Source organism: Tinamus guttatus, unplaced genomic scaffold (assembly GCF_059628265.1).
Source record: "Tinamus guttatus ecotype Peru unplaced genomic scaffold, ASM5962826v1 Tinamus_guttatus_pri_ptg000208l, whole genome shotgun sequence".
Taxonomy (NCBI): Eukaryota; Metazoa; Chordata; class Aves; order Tinamiformes; family Tinamidae; genus Tinamus; species Tinamus guttatus.
The window spans coordinates 9,415,472-9,432,652 of NW_028288742.1; the positions used below are offsets into that span (position 1 = coordinate 9,415,472).

At 44.7% G+C, this 17,181-nt stretch overlaps 1 protein-coding gene across 4 annotated transcripts in view; it reads right to left on the reverse strand.

The window, feature by feature from the left end:
• Positions 1-16,937, reverse strand: part of LOC104565083 (uncharacterized) — a 55,159-nt gene extending 38,222 nt beyond the window's left edge. For 3 of the 4 annotated variants that reach the window (XR_015913331.1, XM_010211736.2, XM_088524262.1), the window contains exon 1: positions 16,808-16,934. Coding sequence is in view for 3 of the 4 variants with exons in the window: in XM_010211736.2 (XP_010210038.1) it covers positions 16,808-16,876 (69 nt within the window). In the remaining variant the exon portion in view is untranslated. Of the gene's footprint in view, positions 1-16,807 lie in introns of all 4 variants that reach the window. The other variant, XM_010211735.2, reaches the window with a different exon arrangement.
• Between the last annotated feature and the right edge of the window lie 244 nt (positions 16,938-17,181).

Below are 17,181 nucleotides of genomic sequence, written 5' to 3' on the forward strand. Positions count from 1 at the left end.
TGTCAGAGCACCTCCCTGGTATACACATCCTCAGCTCCCAACCTCAAACTCTCGTTGCAAACTCTCCTTGCAGCAACACCAAACATAGTCTACCACTATTTCCACCCTACCACATCGCCAACCCTTCCCCAAGCACAGATGGGCATATCCTGCCCTTAGCAACCCAGACACACATTGTAACTATCACGGTCTACCACATCCACCTCACGTGGACAACTGAATGTCCAAAAGCCACCTCTGAAACAAAGACACATCCTGTCAACAGCACTATCATCTCATAAGGCACCCACAAATGGAAGCGGTGTTTCACTTTAGCCACTTAATGCATGTGCCCACACGGTCCCCTTGAAGATACACACAGAGGCAACCACAGAACAGACACACCTTTACCACCTTGGTTTCATACAAGGTGACTCTGAAGAATGCAGTAAGAAACACACTTTCACAGAAAGGTAAACAGTAACTGTATGCTTTTCTGTCAGTAACAATTCTTGCAATACCACTGAATACTCTTAGGTGCTCCAAGAGTACAGAGAACTGTGTAATAGGAATTTTCAGGAACATTTGATTTGGGACCTGTCAATGGAGCTGGCCAAATCATTTGCCTTATACCCAAAAACCCACTCTAACAAAAAACACAAACTCGGTACCTTCTTGAGATGGGTTGAAAGTTCTGAAGTGTTTTTAGGTAAGATAGAGTTACCTATGCAGAAGAAATCCTACCTGTCCTGTTCCCAAGGTGACTTTTGTTCTGATGCATAAAGCATACCTGGAAGTTACTAGTTACTATATCAGATCAAGCCTCCGAGCTATGCTGCGTAGTATGCATCTCTGGCAGTGGTCAAAAGCAACCGAGTCAAAAGAAAATGCATTACATCAGAAGAAATTTCTACAACGGACAACTCTGAAATAACATGATCACTGCAAGATGAACGTTTTAATCCTTTATACCTTTTTTATCTAAAATAACAGACATTCCCATCGTTCATAGTTTTGTCTGAGTTTTGAAAGCTATTCTCCCACAGCAGTATCCAGTGGCAATAGGTTTCAAAAGGTTCTTTTTATTTTAGAAGTGTCTGATGTGTTGTCCCTAGCTTTTACAGAAGCATGCAACCATTACACTGAATACAAAACCATTTTGCCTTCACCACTGCTCCTAAGGGAATATCCTTGGAGTGTTTTGGCCTCACAGGCACCCAAAAGAGCAGCTACACCTAACTGAATGTCTGAGGGAAAGGGCACATTCAGTGAACACAGAGAAATCACAGGAATAGCAGAGAAATCCTGGCTGACAAGAAGTTTGACAGCTGTTAAGTCAACCCACCTACTTCGTCACCATCCTCCAGGATATTTTTAAGCAAAAGTTTGTTGCCACCCTTTTCCTCCTCCCCCTTTAGAGCTACCTTTTGTCCTTCTATATTTACATTGCCCTGTAAGAAGCTGGAAAATATTTTCCTATCTTCTCGGTCTCTCTTTAACTGCTTTTACAGCTCTCAAATCATGAATGGGAGAAGTAGCACAGATTTATCCTCATTTCTAATCGCCTTGAAGGAAACACCGGAGATTACTGTTCCACAGTAACTACAATTTTATTGTATGTATTCACACACATAATTATTTAATAAAGGTAACTGGTCCTGAGGAACACTACCAAATTAACAGCTTCTAAAAGTCCTCAGAGCAGCTATAATACCTTGTTTGTCATGGTGGTTTATAGAGGTGCCATTATGCTAGGTGCTGTACAAAGAGCAAGGGGCCTGGCCCTCAACAAAAAAGCTAAGGTTCCAACTCTAACTTAGGAGGTTCTTACCTCAATTTGTGGCTCATTTCCCCATAAAAACCCTTCCCTTGGACGTGGCAGGGTTTTCAGTGAGGTTTAATGGCTCTGGCAGTTCTGCAAGAGAAACTCATCAGCTCCACTATTGGCACTGTGTACATGTCAATACAGGGCACGGCACTGATTCCAAATCTGAGGTGGCAACATGTAGCACATGTAGGTCAAAGAGCTATGACATTATATAGTTGGCTTGAGAGGATTAAAATCAAGAGCTGGATTTTGAGTCAATAACTGACATTTTGCAGGTCTTTATGTCTACTGGTCCTGGTTTCTGATATATACAGTTTGCCCTGTACAGCACTGCATAGCCAGCCCAAAGTCTCATCATGGACAACTAAGCCCACCAAGCTCATCCTGATCTCACAGGCAGCCCAAGACTAATTCACCTAATTCACTCAGAGTTTCCTTGAACACTTCTCTAGAAGTTCAGAGCACCTGCAAGAGAGAAGACAAATCTCTTTCAAACAAGAGGAAACTGAGTCTGTGGATTGGATCCCATTGTATAGCCTAAAGAAAATAAAGTGAATGTAACAATACAAAAGGCTTCAAAGAAAAATAGGACTCCCACAGTCATGCTAATCATCCTCCTGCTAGCCTATGGGGGTGGGAGGGCTATTTTAGTAGTGCTAAATTCTCCTTTTATTAGTATTAGTAAATTCTTCAAAAACAGAATCAGGGTTTTAGAAACTGAATTATTCCAAACTGCACCAGCTCCCACATACGAGCGCCTAGCTCCTGCATTATGGGGCTAACAGAACATAATTCTGTTAGAATACTATTCTGAATACAGAATAACATTCAGCAGGCTGAATATTTACCTTGTAGAGTTCAAATTTAGTGTGTGAAACTCTTCCTGGCCATTCCACACAGACAAAGCCTAGTGGAAGACTGAGAAGGGGAGCAGACATTTGTCTGGAGTTAACAAGAATTTCCAGAAACTAAAAGGATACAGGGAGGAAAAAGACCATCCTTTGACTAATTAGAGATAAATATTCTTCCTTGACTACTTTGCCTTTAACAGCAACAATTCCTCTCCTCAGAAGCATTCCACTGAATGAAGCAGTACTGTGCTGTGGAAGTAGGCACATGTGAGCATCTGTGACCATAAAAGCAATGCTAGTGAGCATGTGGGTGTAAATGAAGAACTACTTGCCTAGCCATTTCAACAAGCATCAGATTAGATGCACAAGATTTGGGGGGAAGTATATTTTTATGTCACTAGGAACGAGAAAGAGGGAGCCACAAAGTTCTAGAAGATACTTAAACAACACATCTATTACAAGCTGTTTTGTAGTGGAAAAAGGTAGAGGGAGAAGTTCTTCTGTGAATTAGTTCTTCTGTGAACTTCACTCCCCCATTGGTGTCCTCAAGCTGGACAAATCCTGTTCTTCCACCACTTTTTTTTTTTTTTTTTCCCCCTACCCCGCTTGAAGCAGCAAGGCTTTCTCCTCCCTTGCTCCTCTCCTTCCCAGCCTGCATCAAGAATGCAGATAGGCTACAGGGTCTGCTTCCCAACCTATGCCTGGGAGCAGTCTGTCCAGGGAGGGGGCTCCCTGGGCCAAGCCAATACCACCTCCCCTGCCAGCTGCAGGGCTCTTCACTACACAGGCTCATGGGCTGAGCCTTGGACTCCGGAGCCTCCCTGTCACTAAGTGATGCCCCATCTGTGTGATCTGGAACAAGACTTGGCAGAATCAGTGCCACTCACTGGTTCCTGGCAAAGAACTGGAAAGAGACGAATAGCTCACCAATGACTGCTTAAATCTCTGCTACAGGGAGCTGGTTTCTATTTCTTCAGGCTTCAAACTGGAGAAGTGAAACTTATTTAAGACCTATCTTCTGCCTGCTGCACTGCCTACAGAACAACTGCTAGAGGCACAGGCAACCACAGCACACAGCTCTGCTGCTGGATCTTCTCCCTTCCAACTGCTTGGCTTTAGTGAAAACACTTCACTCAATTTCCTCATTGTTATTTTTACAGGTAAACAATTGCTGCAGTTGCCATGGGACTCTGCTTCGTCTTGAATGAAGGAGGTGCCATCCATTCAATAAAAGCACTGGAGTAGCTCTGAAGTAGAGAAAGTGGTAATGCAGGGGAGACTATGAGACACTGAAATGCAGTTTTGGCCTCTGGAACAACACAAGGAAGAGGGAATGAGTGAGTCAGACCTTCAGATGAACATCTTATTTTTCCCTTCTCCCAAACTCTCCTCTAATTTTTATTTTAGAGATGTCCAACACTACAGGCACCATTTACTCTAGCAAAACAGGCTGTAGTACATGTCCTTTCCTCCAGTAAAGCAGCAGAGTTAGAGACTAGAGGAAAGTTTCAGTTCAGCCTTCAAGCATCCACAAGTGAGACCTGAGTGCCCAGACTTGTTTGGGATTTTAAAGCAGGGCTTCTTCAGCAGCTAGACTTCCAGTCAAACAGTCCCTGTTTGGGCAAACTTTTTTTTTTAAAGTCCTCCTTTCTACTATTATTATTTCAGCATTTATTTTTAGAATAGCTCTACCTCCAAAGTCTTTCCCTATTTTTTTTTGCAAATTGCAAGGTTCGAACCTAGGGTTCATAACCCTCAAGCACTGTCCACCTCCATGAAGCATACGTCTGGCTTAAAGTAATGCTGGGCTAGTGTGGCATGGCACTCCTCAGTGGCCTTGTTTCTAGGCTTGTCTCATTACCAGAACATCCCTGTTTTTATGGGAAAGGTGTAAGTTCAGTCAAGCCTGTAATCTTCTGCATAGGCCTAGAGTCTAATTTAACTTTCAGCTGTTTCACATATCTAAAGTGGACAGAGATGGCGGAAGTTGCAACTTTCAGGGTGCCAGTGGTGGAATTTCTTAACCAGAGAACAAAAAAACTGAGCTTCTCTTCAGAGCGGGACAGAAGCAAACTTGGTTTCCAGAAGCATAGGGTTAAGTCAGGCTACCAGATCTTGAGGGAGGAAAATGCTAGCCTTACAGAGAACAGCAAGGTTGTGTGGGTGCCTTCTCATCTACACACACATACACGTGTGACATGTATGCTGTCTTTGTATTGCTTTAAGTCTTCTTCTTCACCCTCCTGTATTCCCAGTGACAAATGTAATACATGGTTTGACACTGCTTGCATTGTGAGTTTATCTTATGTCCAGGGCTCCTGAAAGAAGACACAATTGTGGCCAAACCTGATGGGAAGCGCAGAGGAGACAGGACACTGCCGTGAGCTTTGGGATGCTCATTTGCAAGAGAGTGCATCAGAGAACTCCCTGCAGAGTCAACTTCCCAAGCACAGTGGCTGGGTTCAGTACTGGGAAGGGGCCCAAAAAGACTGGTCAAAACATTGTTTATGCCAAAACCACAAAGCACAGCTGGACTCTCTGCAACTCCCATCTCTCCCACATCAGTTCTCTTGCAGCAGTCCTAATTCGTATCAAATATCCATATCTAGCTTCCTCCCTGCCCTTCCCAGAGCTAACTTGGGAATGCTCTGCAGGGAAGACAAAGGACAAAACTACCAGGAGCTTTGGTGAAAGAGCAACAAGTCCCAAAGCCTCGCTGGCGCTCCAGGGAAGCACCATATCCATCACTAATGAGCACCATGGTACACGATCATGTACACTCTTTAAGTCACCAGAATTGGTGATTGGATGGAATTCAGGTTGTGCCTACAGTTGAGCTGTTTTACAACAGCTAGGGATCAGGTGTTACACACCTGTATCAGATGAATCACAGCAACAGCTTCTTCCATTGACTCCTGTCCACATTGGGTCTGTTCTCAGAAGCTCTAAGCAAATATTTTTAGAACAGGCTAGCCAAGATCCCTCTATTAAACCTCACTCAAGATAAACTCAAGCCAGTACAAGAACCAAAACCTCTTTGTATAAATATTGCTGCAGTTGTACTTGGGGCCAGGGTTCAGCAGCTCACGATGACTGAAATTACAGATGGTAGTAAGTCACCACAGCCCTCCCCCAGCAGATGGATGTGGCCTGGTAGCAAAAGTAGAAATACAGCCTTCAATCTTTAAGTTTCTCCTTGTCCTCCTGGAACACCATACTTGACTGAATACTGCTACTTCTGCTGTGCAATGGGCCAAGGAATGCTGCAGTTCAACATTGTGATATACATTGTCCTTTCTGGTAGCAAGACTCTTTGCATGTCTCAGAACTATTGCTGTGTCATCAGCTGAAGGAGTTGGTTAGGGTTTACAAAACTGATTGTGGTGATAGAGACCACACATTCCTCCAACTCTACTTCTGCAAGTGAAGCTTCCAGTGATCACTTTTCAACAAGCCTCTGGCAAGTTTCCTACTCTCCTCTCGCCATTTAGTTTCTGCTCAGTAAAAATGCCCAGTTAGTCTGGCTTCAACCAGAAGTCACCTGTATGTGGCAGAGCCACACAACACATTTCTCTCCTTCTCTGTGATTCCACTCATGGCTTTGTGGATGTGATAAAAAGATTTATAGCTTACCTATATCCACGTTTCAAGGAATCACTTGGAAGACTACTATCCACCTGTTTTATGCCTCACTCCACAAGTCTCAAGACAGCATTTTACATATATAATTCAAAAGGGAATTAGTTTTTTTTTTTTTTTTTTTTAAAAAAGCAGTAAAGTTTCAGAAACACATAGCAGAATAAAGACACAACCTACAAAGCAGTTGTGCTGAGGAGAGAACCCTTTGCAAAGGAGGTCAGCACCTCTGCTAGGTCACATCAAGGAGCCCTAGTATCTCCCAGCTCACGTCTTGCAGGAGAGGAGTTGCACAGCAGTGTTAATGCCACGCAGCACAGCAGTCCAGAAAGACAACCAAGAGTCTGAACGATTAAAAACTATAGCTCTGCCTTCATTCCTGGGCCGCATGCACCTACACTGAACTACAGTGACTTGATTGCCTCTGTAATTTCTAGCCCATGTGCAGCTGAACACTGACAGATTAAGAGACACTCTATTTATCACTGGCAGACAACCCTTTCAGACATAAGGGGAAGCCACTGTGAGGGACATCCAGAAGTGGAAGGACCCCTGTAGCACAGGGTTCACACAGGTACAGAGAGAGGAGGAGAGAGGGCTATCAGCTCAAACATACCTGCTTAGCCCACAAGTATATATGTCTCCTCACCCCTCCCAGCTTGCACCCCATTTCCACTGCCCTCAGTTCTTCATCTGTAGCTCTGAGGAGAAGTCCCTTTGCACAAGGCAGCTTCTCTGACAGCTTACTGTGACCACCCATTCCTCCACAGATCCTCTTAGCCAGGCAAGAGCAGCCTAACAGGAGCTGGCACAAATAATAGAGCTGGTAACAGTTTTTCCATTCACCTCCTCAGATATCCCAGAGGGGGCAACTGCTATCACTGAAGTACTTCATTAGCTGAGGAGAAGCTGTGTTGGGAGATCTCATTCAACATTCACTCAGCCATAGCGAACTACATTAGCCAGATTTGCAAACACAAGGAACAGTGCCCTACTGCAAGGCTGGAAAAAGCATTTCAAGGGCCAGAACAAAAATGTTTCAGGCATCTTCCACTCCAAAAATCCCACGTTAACCCTTCTGAGGACAAGCAGAGTTCTGTCTCTATGGATTTACATCAAATTTGATGTTTCACCATGGAGCAAGCCAGAATCATCCTTCAAGATCAGACCTTTGAGCTATCTGTTCAGCTGTCCTTAAAGTAAGAATTAGCACTATGTGCAAACAGTGTGCCAGATCCTTTCCTGGTAGGCATCAAGTGATTTGCAGTGGTTCTCCCTTGGGAGAATCTGGCTGAAGAGGTTGTCTTCTCATCCCATAGACAAAGGGACAGGATTAGAGACAAGCAGCACAAAGAGAGGACTTGAATGTTTAATATCCTCTCCTAGATGAGAGTCAGAGAGCACCAAATTACATTGATAAGAAGCAGGTTCAAAACAAGCAAAAGGTGATCTTTCCACAACATGCAACTGAGGTCTGAAACTTATTGCGACGGGGTTCTGTGAACCTAAAGACTCTACACAGTTTCGAGGGGAAGAGGTGGACAGGCGCAAGAAAAAAGTCCACAAGATGACTAATCCTGAGACAGAACTGCTGCCTCTGTGAATTTGTGAGATGAAAGTTTACTCGGTTCTTACAGTCTTCCCCATGCACCCATTGCGAGAGCAGGGTTTTAGGTCTATATGGGATCATTCCTCTTAAGGTCCATTCACAGAAACAGGCTGTATAGAACATGCATATTTACGTGCAATGTCACAGTGCAAGAGGATACTCAACACAAAACCTGATGGAGTTCTTGCAGATCAGACTCACCTCACTCAATACCGACAATTATTGACATGATAGCCAAGGGTCACAAACTAAACTGTCAACCCAATACACCATAACAGGTGAAAGACACAGGAACGAACATTGGACCACAGCGCAATGCAGAATATCTCTGAAGAATTTCCTCAAGAATGATTTGATCTTTCGAAGCCAGAATGAAGTGGTTTTTTGTTTTTTGGTTTTTTTTAAGGACAAAAATGCATACATATAACTGCTTTTTTTAAGCCTCTAAATGATGCAATTTATATATTACGCATGAAACACCACTGTTCTCTCCAGTTAACCAATCTTTGGCCACGGAACTTCTTATTTCTTGTGAATAACCAACTACTAGTAAATAATAGAAACAAAACAACACCAGTCCCCTTTCTGTACCCTTGCCCATATTGACTGGCTGCAGGCAACTACTTGGAGCAAATATTTGGCTTTACATGTAATAACGGGGTGGGAGGACATGGAAGCACTATTTGATATTTTCCCAGCTTATAACCAGATAGGCAACTGGTACATTTAGCTGCCTATCTGGGTCCTTTTCTCAAGATAGGAAATCCTCCTTCAACCAAAGTAAACTTTATTCTCTTGTTTAATGTCCACAAAGAGCATTGCAGACTGTGGCTTATGTCAAGTAGTAAGGACATCAGTCAGAAACAAACAAACCAAAATCCTCCTCCATAGAACAAAAAAACCTAAAAAAGCCTGCAGCTGAGAAACAGTAATGACCCCATTAGGAAGGGCTAGAGTGAGACGGAAGTCTGAACAAAATGAAGGGGAGTGGATAAGACCTTCACACCATCATCTATTTGAATTCTCTGATCTCCTTGAAACCAAGGGCTCAAAATCAGGTTTGTAGCCAACTCAACTCAAATAATCAGCAACTTAAGGCCAAGGAATTCCACTTGTTCCCTAGAAATGTCAGAAACCAAGGCTTGTCTACTCTCACTGTGGACATTATTAAATACTGAAGTATATGGGAGTACTTTATCCAGACATTTCTTCACAGAATCACAGAATGGTTGAGGTTGGCAGGGACCTCTAGTGATTATCTAGTCCAAACCTCCTGCTGAAGGAGGGGCACTTAGAGCACGTGGCACAGGGTGGCATCCAGGCGGATTCTGAAGATATCCAGAGAAGGAGATTTTTTGCCCTTTCATAGTTCTAAATTCAGATGAAGACCTTGCAGTCAGGTGATAAACCTAAGAACAACACATCCCTGAAAGGAGAGACAATCAACAGATAACCTCCTTGCAGCACCTAGGCTCAGGCACTGATCCCTTTCTTGCTCAGAAGGCTTTTCCAAACCTGGAAGGCTCGTGGGTCTTCTCATGTGGGTTGACACTGGAGCAAGGGTTGTGAGGTTCTCAGGCAAGGCTGACAAGGTCTTTTTCCAGGCATGTGTGCTGGGTACAATGACCAACTAGTCCAATCATCCCAGCCCTGTACAACAGCACCTGATTTGAGGAAGATGAGTGACGGTCTCACACTCAGCCAAGCCTGCCAGGCACCTCCTGAGGTTTTACCACATCGCCTCACTGAGAACACTTGGTTGGAAGGTCTCATACCAGTGGGGCATGGGCACTGGTCTCCTTTCCCAGCACCACATCACAAGCCTTGGCAAGCTGAAGAGGTTCTGCAACACTGACTCTAACATTTGCAGTGAGCCTGGATAGTGGGCAGGTTGCCTGTTTAAAGAAGTTGGAGGAGAAAAGAGGACTAAAAATACAGCCTGGCCCATACTACCTGCCTTAAAATTGCTGGTGACTCCCAAAGCTTTCTTTGGGCTTTTAGCCTCCGCCTCCCCAGATGATGCTCTGCCCTGCTAACCTAGAACAACTACAGAAACCCATAATACTGCACAAGCAGTTAGGCAGCAACTTTGCTACAGATCTTCCAGGCAAGCTACTTTCCCATGCCCAGGTCCACCAGGAAGTCTCCATGTATATGCACAGTGTTTCAGCCTCCATGAAGCTATCAGGGCTGGAATAGAAAGGCTACCACATGAACTCTTCACAGAAGTGCCCACAGGTGAAGGACACTCTACTGTAGCAGTCTCATCCCCCTGGGGTCGTCTTAAGAAGAGAATAGCAGAAGTGTGCCTGGGCTGGCGTCTGATATTCTGGTAGGAATTGCAGAGGAGACAGTCTCCAAACATGACCTACTTCCTCTGCCTTAATCCATACCTGGAGAAATTTCCTACAAGGGAGCAATTCGGACTTTGCATGGACCATGGTACTCACAGCATTCAGGTCAGTGTCCAGAGAGACCCACCTATGGTAGGGAGAAGATTATAATGGAGTTGCAAAGTGAGAAAAAAAATCACAGCAAGAGAGGGGAGAAGCTGCACAGAGGCACTGCGAGCTATCTACCCTTGAGGACTAAGGCAGAAAATCCAGAAGAAACTGGTCTTTGAACTGTGCTTCACACGTGTGATGTGTCCCCACAGCTCGGGCAGACCTGTGCTTGGACGAGCACGGGAACAGCTCACTGCAAGTCACATAGGGCCATGGGGTCTCTCAGGCAACTTTTAGGCCTGAGTCAGAAGAGAGAGGCTGTGTGCAGGCACAGTCTATGCCAACAAGGAATGCCTTCTGTTCACACAAAGGTCACAGCTAATTGGCTTTCCTACCTCCCTGCCTGGGTGTTCATGCTGCATGGTTGTGGGTGGTGCTGGTACCTATTCAAAAATAGCTTCGCTGTTGACTCTGATGGTCAGTGGTGGTAAGAGAAGGCCCAACAGGCTGTGACCGTGGCCACGTACAACAGCTACTGCAGGAGAAAGCAGCCCTGAGAGCACACATACCTGTGACACTGGTTGCTAGGCAGACTGGGGTCACCTGGCAACCCAAATCCCAGCAAAGAGGAAAGCAGGGACTCCAGATCAATGTGTGGGGGAAGGAGGGGTTGACACTGCCTACGCTGTGGTGAAGGGAGTGTATTTCCCACTGAGAAAGGAAAATAGGCCCTTAGTTCCCATATCGAGACATCTCAACAACACGCCTCTGCCCCAAGGAGTGCTCCAAGGACAGCCAGGGAGGTTGGCTGGACTGGCCTGCCACAGCAGAGTGGTGGTACCCTGTCCACTTGCCACTCCACGGAGATGTCCTAAGGCCATGTGAGCCTTGTGGGTAGGAGGGAAAAAGAAAAGAAGGAAAAAAAGAAAAACTGTTATCAGTGAACCATGGTTTTACAAGAGCAATAATTAACGTAAATTATTATTGTTATTTCTTTAATTCAAATATAAACCATTTTTTTTCTGCTTGGCTAAACTTTAAGCATCTCAAAGACTGCAACATAAATTCAGGAGCTATAAGATGGTGAATGACAACAGAAAATTAAGCAGAACTTTACTGTCCTGCAAAGCAACGCGGGCTAATCTGTTTTCACTGAAATGCAAATAAATGAATAAATAGGATTACATTTTCAGAATTCAAATTTTCATTTAAATAACATCAAGAATTGGGGAATAAAAGGAAAGAATGAGATGTCTTTGCAACGCAGGCATATGGACTTTTAAAAAAATATCTACTCCGTATCTTCAAATTAGTCACAAATGGGACCAGCTGACAAGATATCTCATCAAACTACCCCAAAGTCAAGGAAATTCCCATTTTTGCCATACTTACAATATTTGCTATTTGTCTGAAGTCACACACTCTGGAATCAAGTCATTCATGGAGATCATAAGTGTCAGATTATTGCATAGAAAAGATGATAAATCTTGAAGATTTAGAACTTAGAAGCCAAGTCGAAAGAAGTGCAAAGACTGCCTGGAGATAACAGTCTTTGCCTCAGCTAACTCTATCAGTGACATCTACCATAGCATACTTTAGCAACATCATTTTAGTCCAAATTATCACACGTCTGTTTTGAGGCATATTAATAAGCATTAAAAAAAAAAAAAAAATACTTGCACTTATATTCAAGTCCTTTTTCCCTCCTAAACAAGATTAAGGTGAACCAAAAGCATCTAATATTTCTACCAGTTAGTTAAAAAGACAAAGTTTAGAATTAAAACCAAGCCCTACAGTCCTGGAGGAATGGATCTGTTTCATAAAATCATAGAACCCTTAAGGTTGGAAGGGACCTTTAGAGATCATCTAGTCTAACCCCCCAACCGAGTTTGCCACATATGTTGAAGGCACATGCAGAAGAGAACACCTTCACACACTATGGGAGTAAAAAAGCTCCATTTTTACTGTTCAGTGCTTTATTCAGTCAATCTGGAGAGCAGTGGCTGGCCAAGCACATGACAAGCAGTCCACCCAGCAAAACAGAAAAAGAGTAGAAGTTGGAATTAATCTTCTGCCCTAATTCACAAACATCATGAGTCCTTATGCAGAGCTTTGAAAATGCACCACTCTGTGTCAGTAATAAAGACATTGATTTTCTCTTTTTTTTGGCGGAGAAGGCAAAGTTTAAGGCACACACCCCTGGCTCTGCAAAGTAAGCAGCTACCACCAGGACAGTGGCTCAGAAACCGTTGCCAGCCCAAGGTTCACTATGTACAGAATTACTGAGCCCTCTTCACACGGGACCGGGACGATTTCTCATCACTTGTCGAACAGAATCTCATGCTTGACTTTACATGCAGGTGCCAGTAGAAAATAATTGGCATGATTTTCTGGTCCCTGTGGCTGTGTATGCACCACGTACAGGCTGTGAGGATACACGAGGAATGCTGACAGGGTGGCCTCATAAAAACTTAGTCCCTAGTTCTCTTTTAAGGAAGCAGAAGGCTAGAATTAAGCAGCAGAAAAATGCAGTTCTCCATTGCCAAAACAGATTCCATATAAGACACTGTTATGTTGATTGGCATTAAGGAAATGACAAAACTTATCCTAAGGAACTCTGCCCGGGCCAAAAAGGAGTATTCCAGGTACATAAGTAATTTAACAACTTCTGTGGTTTAAAGCATCGATTCCATTGCCTCCAAAGCTGTTTGTGTCAACAGTGAAGCTGGAAGGAATTGCCACCCTCAAAAGTACTTAGTTTTCTTCAGCTACATGTTCCAGCCAGTTAATTTTTATACATCACAATTCAACTGTTTCATTCTGATAACACCCAGGGCCACTAATTAAGGGCTTAGTTTGACTGGCAACGCACAGACTTGTTCCAACCAGATGCTCCCTGCCCCAAGGAGCTTGCTTGCAAGCAGAGCTTACAAAACAGACACCTACACTATATCCACTACACAACTATGCAAGGGCACAAGAGTTGAAGAAGGATTCAGAGAAGATGCATTGGTGAGAAAGAACAAGCCATTTCCTTTGCAGGGAGTGCACTCGCACTCTTTGGAGCACTCAAATCTATACTCAACCTCTAGTCTCAAACTCACAAGCAGCTCCAGGATGTATATATTCAAGGCTGTTTTGTACAATCTGACTTACATTTTAGTGCTACCCAATTCAAAACTATGGGGAAAGAAAAGAAAAAAATTGCACTGACTACAATATTGGAGGCACAGATAAAAGTCAGCCCTGGAGTTACAGCCTCTTTTGCTTCCCTTATTTGAGGCATTTCACTACAGTGTGCACAAACCCATTTTTCTATTCCTTTGTCCTATCCCACAAAGTCTGCCCTGGAACAGACCCAATCGCCAGCTGTTATCAAAGATGAATCCTAACCCACAAATTTAGATCTGCTTTTGCCTCTTGGTTTCCAATCCGGCAAAAATCGGAGAATTCTGAATCTGGCCTAATCACTAGCATGCAACACCAAACCCCTGAAGCAGGAGGCTGAATAACAGGCTGAAGCATAAGCCTCCAGTTCTCAATCCCTTCTCGGATTAGGCTGCAGCAGCTGAAGGCCTTCAAGTCAATGATCTAGCCTATAGATTGCAACAGCCAACACGCACCCATTGATCCACCTCTGCAACAAAGGTGGCAACATCCAGCGAGGAGACAACTGGAGCAGCAGGACCAGTCCTCCCGGGCCAGAGCAAATGTGAACCCTGGCAGCCACACTTCACATCCCAGCATCCAACACATCCGTCACTCAATCCTTCCCTTCCCACTAAGGTAACATCTGGGGAAAGGCCAGGAAAGAGAAAATTACTTTTCCAGCAACACCAGGATGAACCAGCAGACCTCTGAGTCAAAGCCCTCTGAGCAGAGTTAGTGGTCAGCTGCCTGCAGACTAACATTAGTAAAAAGAACAGAACCAAGCAAACAAAAGAAAAACACACAAAAAAACATTACCTCAGCACTCAAAGCACGTGTTAACTCCTTGATTCATTTACGCGAGGCTATGGCAGTTATTACCAAGTTGGGGAAGACTAGAAAGACCCACCACAGCCACACTAAACCAATTCAGGACAGATGGTACCAAAAAAAAAAAAAAAAGGTCCTCACAGTGGGCAGAAATTTCATCTTAAAAACATTTCCAAAGCTTAGATGAAAATCAACGGTTAGTCAAATTCTCCAAGTTTGCAAAAAATTAGTTGAAAATTTACCCAAGGACTTGTGTCCCAGGACTTTGCCTGATTGCTATACTGCAAGAGCAGCTTGTTTTCCCTTGAATTTAGGGACTTCTAAGAAAGGTCATAAAGTTTGAAAGCAAAAGCATTGAAAGGGAAAAGCCGCTAAGCATACTGTTTTTTCAAGCTCAGAAATCTCTTGCTTTGAGTTGTGAATGGAAATCCCCTCCTACTCTTTCAAAATTTGCCCCTCCTCCTACTCTTTCAAAATTTGCCCCTCATTCTCCACTGACACTACTACAGATCTGATTTTATGCCTGCATGTAACTAACTTTTCACTAGGTTGAAGGCCAGCAAGAGCAGGCCTACTAAATAATGCACGCCAGAATATGTACACACCCTCATGGGTCACAGACAGACTGTGAGAAAGCTGAAAACACCAAAGTCCAGTTCACATCTACCTGTTCCACAAGCATCTGAAGGCAGTGGTGAAAGATCACACCAGCAGCCAGAACCTGTGACACCACCTCTGTCCAGTCCAACCATAGGGAGCTGCCACCTTCCTCGCTCTTAGGGATATCTGCCCCATGTCCACACCTGCCCAGAGTTCTGCTCTAACATTTTAAGACAGAACCCTGCCCGCTCTATGAAGTGATTAGTACCCTGGCGCAAGGCTGGAGGAAGCCAAGGCAGCCATCCATGGTCCCCAATGGCCTACAAAACATATGCAAATCCAGAGTTTGCAAGCCTGGCTTTCTGCCCATATACTCATGTGTACCAGTCATTGTACCACTCCCCGTGGCTGGCTGCAGTGGTGCCGCTGAGGGTCTCTGCATCACAGCTTCAAGCAACACTGCAAACTTAAGCCTGTCTTCTCTGCTGAGACTGCAAAAACGCAGCCCACCTGTTTGCAACACAAAATCCCGGCACTAATATGAACAAAATGGCTACACAGACCCACTGCTACCATTTTTCTTGTGTGCTCCCAAAGTGTCCTAGAGGTTGCATGTATCCCCCTGAGATTTCTTTGTTAAAAACTCATGTGGTTCCATAACCTGAGGTTCTAAAATAAAAATACTAAATATGGAGGAGCTGATCTCCCACCCCCGCTGCCTCTGCAGAGATATTCTGCACTGAGCCCGTCCACTACAACATAAAGCAATGTCCTTATTTCCAAAGAAATCTAATCCTCCCTCCCCTAAAAACCAAAGCATCTGCAGTCCTTGCAGACAGAAGTGCATGGACACACACACACAAAATAAATAAATAAATAAATAAATAAATAAACTTTGAGGAAGTATCAGCACAGTTTCTGACAAAGTTGCCATCAGCCTGGCCCGAGTGACTGTGCAGAGCACAGAGGCACTGCAGTCTGCCTCTGCATAACACATACAAAAGACTCCACTAGAGTCGAGAATGTGGATCCCCAGCCCCCATTCCAAGCAATGAGGGCTGCTACTTTTCCCATAGCCCTTCTTTGATTTGGGGCCAGGCGCCACATGTCCAGCAGCACCGATGCCAGTCCAGAGCAACTCCGCAGATCTGAGTCGGGACCTCCAGATTTTTCCAGACTTGCAACAGAGCAGAATCTGGTACTTTTTGTAACCAGCTCATTGTGACTCCATTTTTAGCCCAATGCATACGGTTCAGAAATTCCTCCTTGCGCTTGGCAGAAACAGCCTGGGTATTCCTTATCCCTCATTTGTGCTCTCAGTATTCCTTTTAAAAACTATACAGGGACCTAGGGAAAGTTAGAAAAGCCACAGGTCAACGTGGTGAGCCAGACTGCAAACTTCAGCTGAAATCCCAGGCTTCAGAACCAGGGGAGACAGAAATGCAAATATTAAGCAGCAAGGCATTTAAGGCAAATTGTTTGTGTACTGTGCCTAGCACAGTGTGGTTCCAGCCTTCAGAGGTCTTACGGGACTACAGATTATACACACAGAGACACAGATAACTAGATATACAAGCACATGCTTATGTGACTAAAGGTAAACCTCATAAAAATAAATATTTCTAGACTGAAAAAAAAATTCAGACACATATGTCTTTACTCAGGCCTCTCTGTGTCACCTACTGAATCGTGCATGGTAACTCTACGTGCAAAGGAACAGGACTTTATTAAAGGGGAATATAGTGCGGGTCAGTTGCCTAAGCACACTGGATGAGAGGAAACCGGCCCAGCACACTGGAAGGTGATAGCTTTCACTAGCCCCGTTATTAATTACCTGAAGGGTGCAAAAGAAAACCACCAATACAGATTGGTGCGCTCTTACCTTGAGCTGGAAAGGCTGAATTTCATTCAAACTCTGGTTCCTGAGCTTTTTGGTGAGGATCTTGAGCATGGTACAAGCCCGCGGTGCCGAGCGGCGGCTGCACGTGCCGCGGCGCGGCGCTCGGGGGGCCGCGCGGCGCCCGCATCCAGCGCCGCCGCCACGCGACGCGGCGCGGGGGCAGCCGCTCTGCCCCGCGGCGCCCTCGCAGCGCGGGGGGGCGGCAGGAGGGGCGCGGAATCTCTGCCAGATGCCTGGAAAATATAAGTATAAAACTTCCCGTGTTGTTGTTTTCCCCCCACTCCTTCCCGCCGCGTTCCGCTGCGGCGGCAGCAGCAGCCGGCAGGGCGCTCCCAGGGGACGCTCGGCGCTCAGGG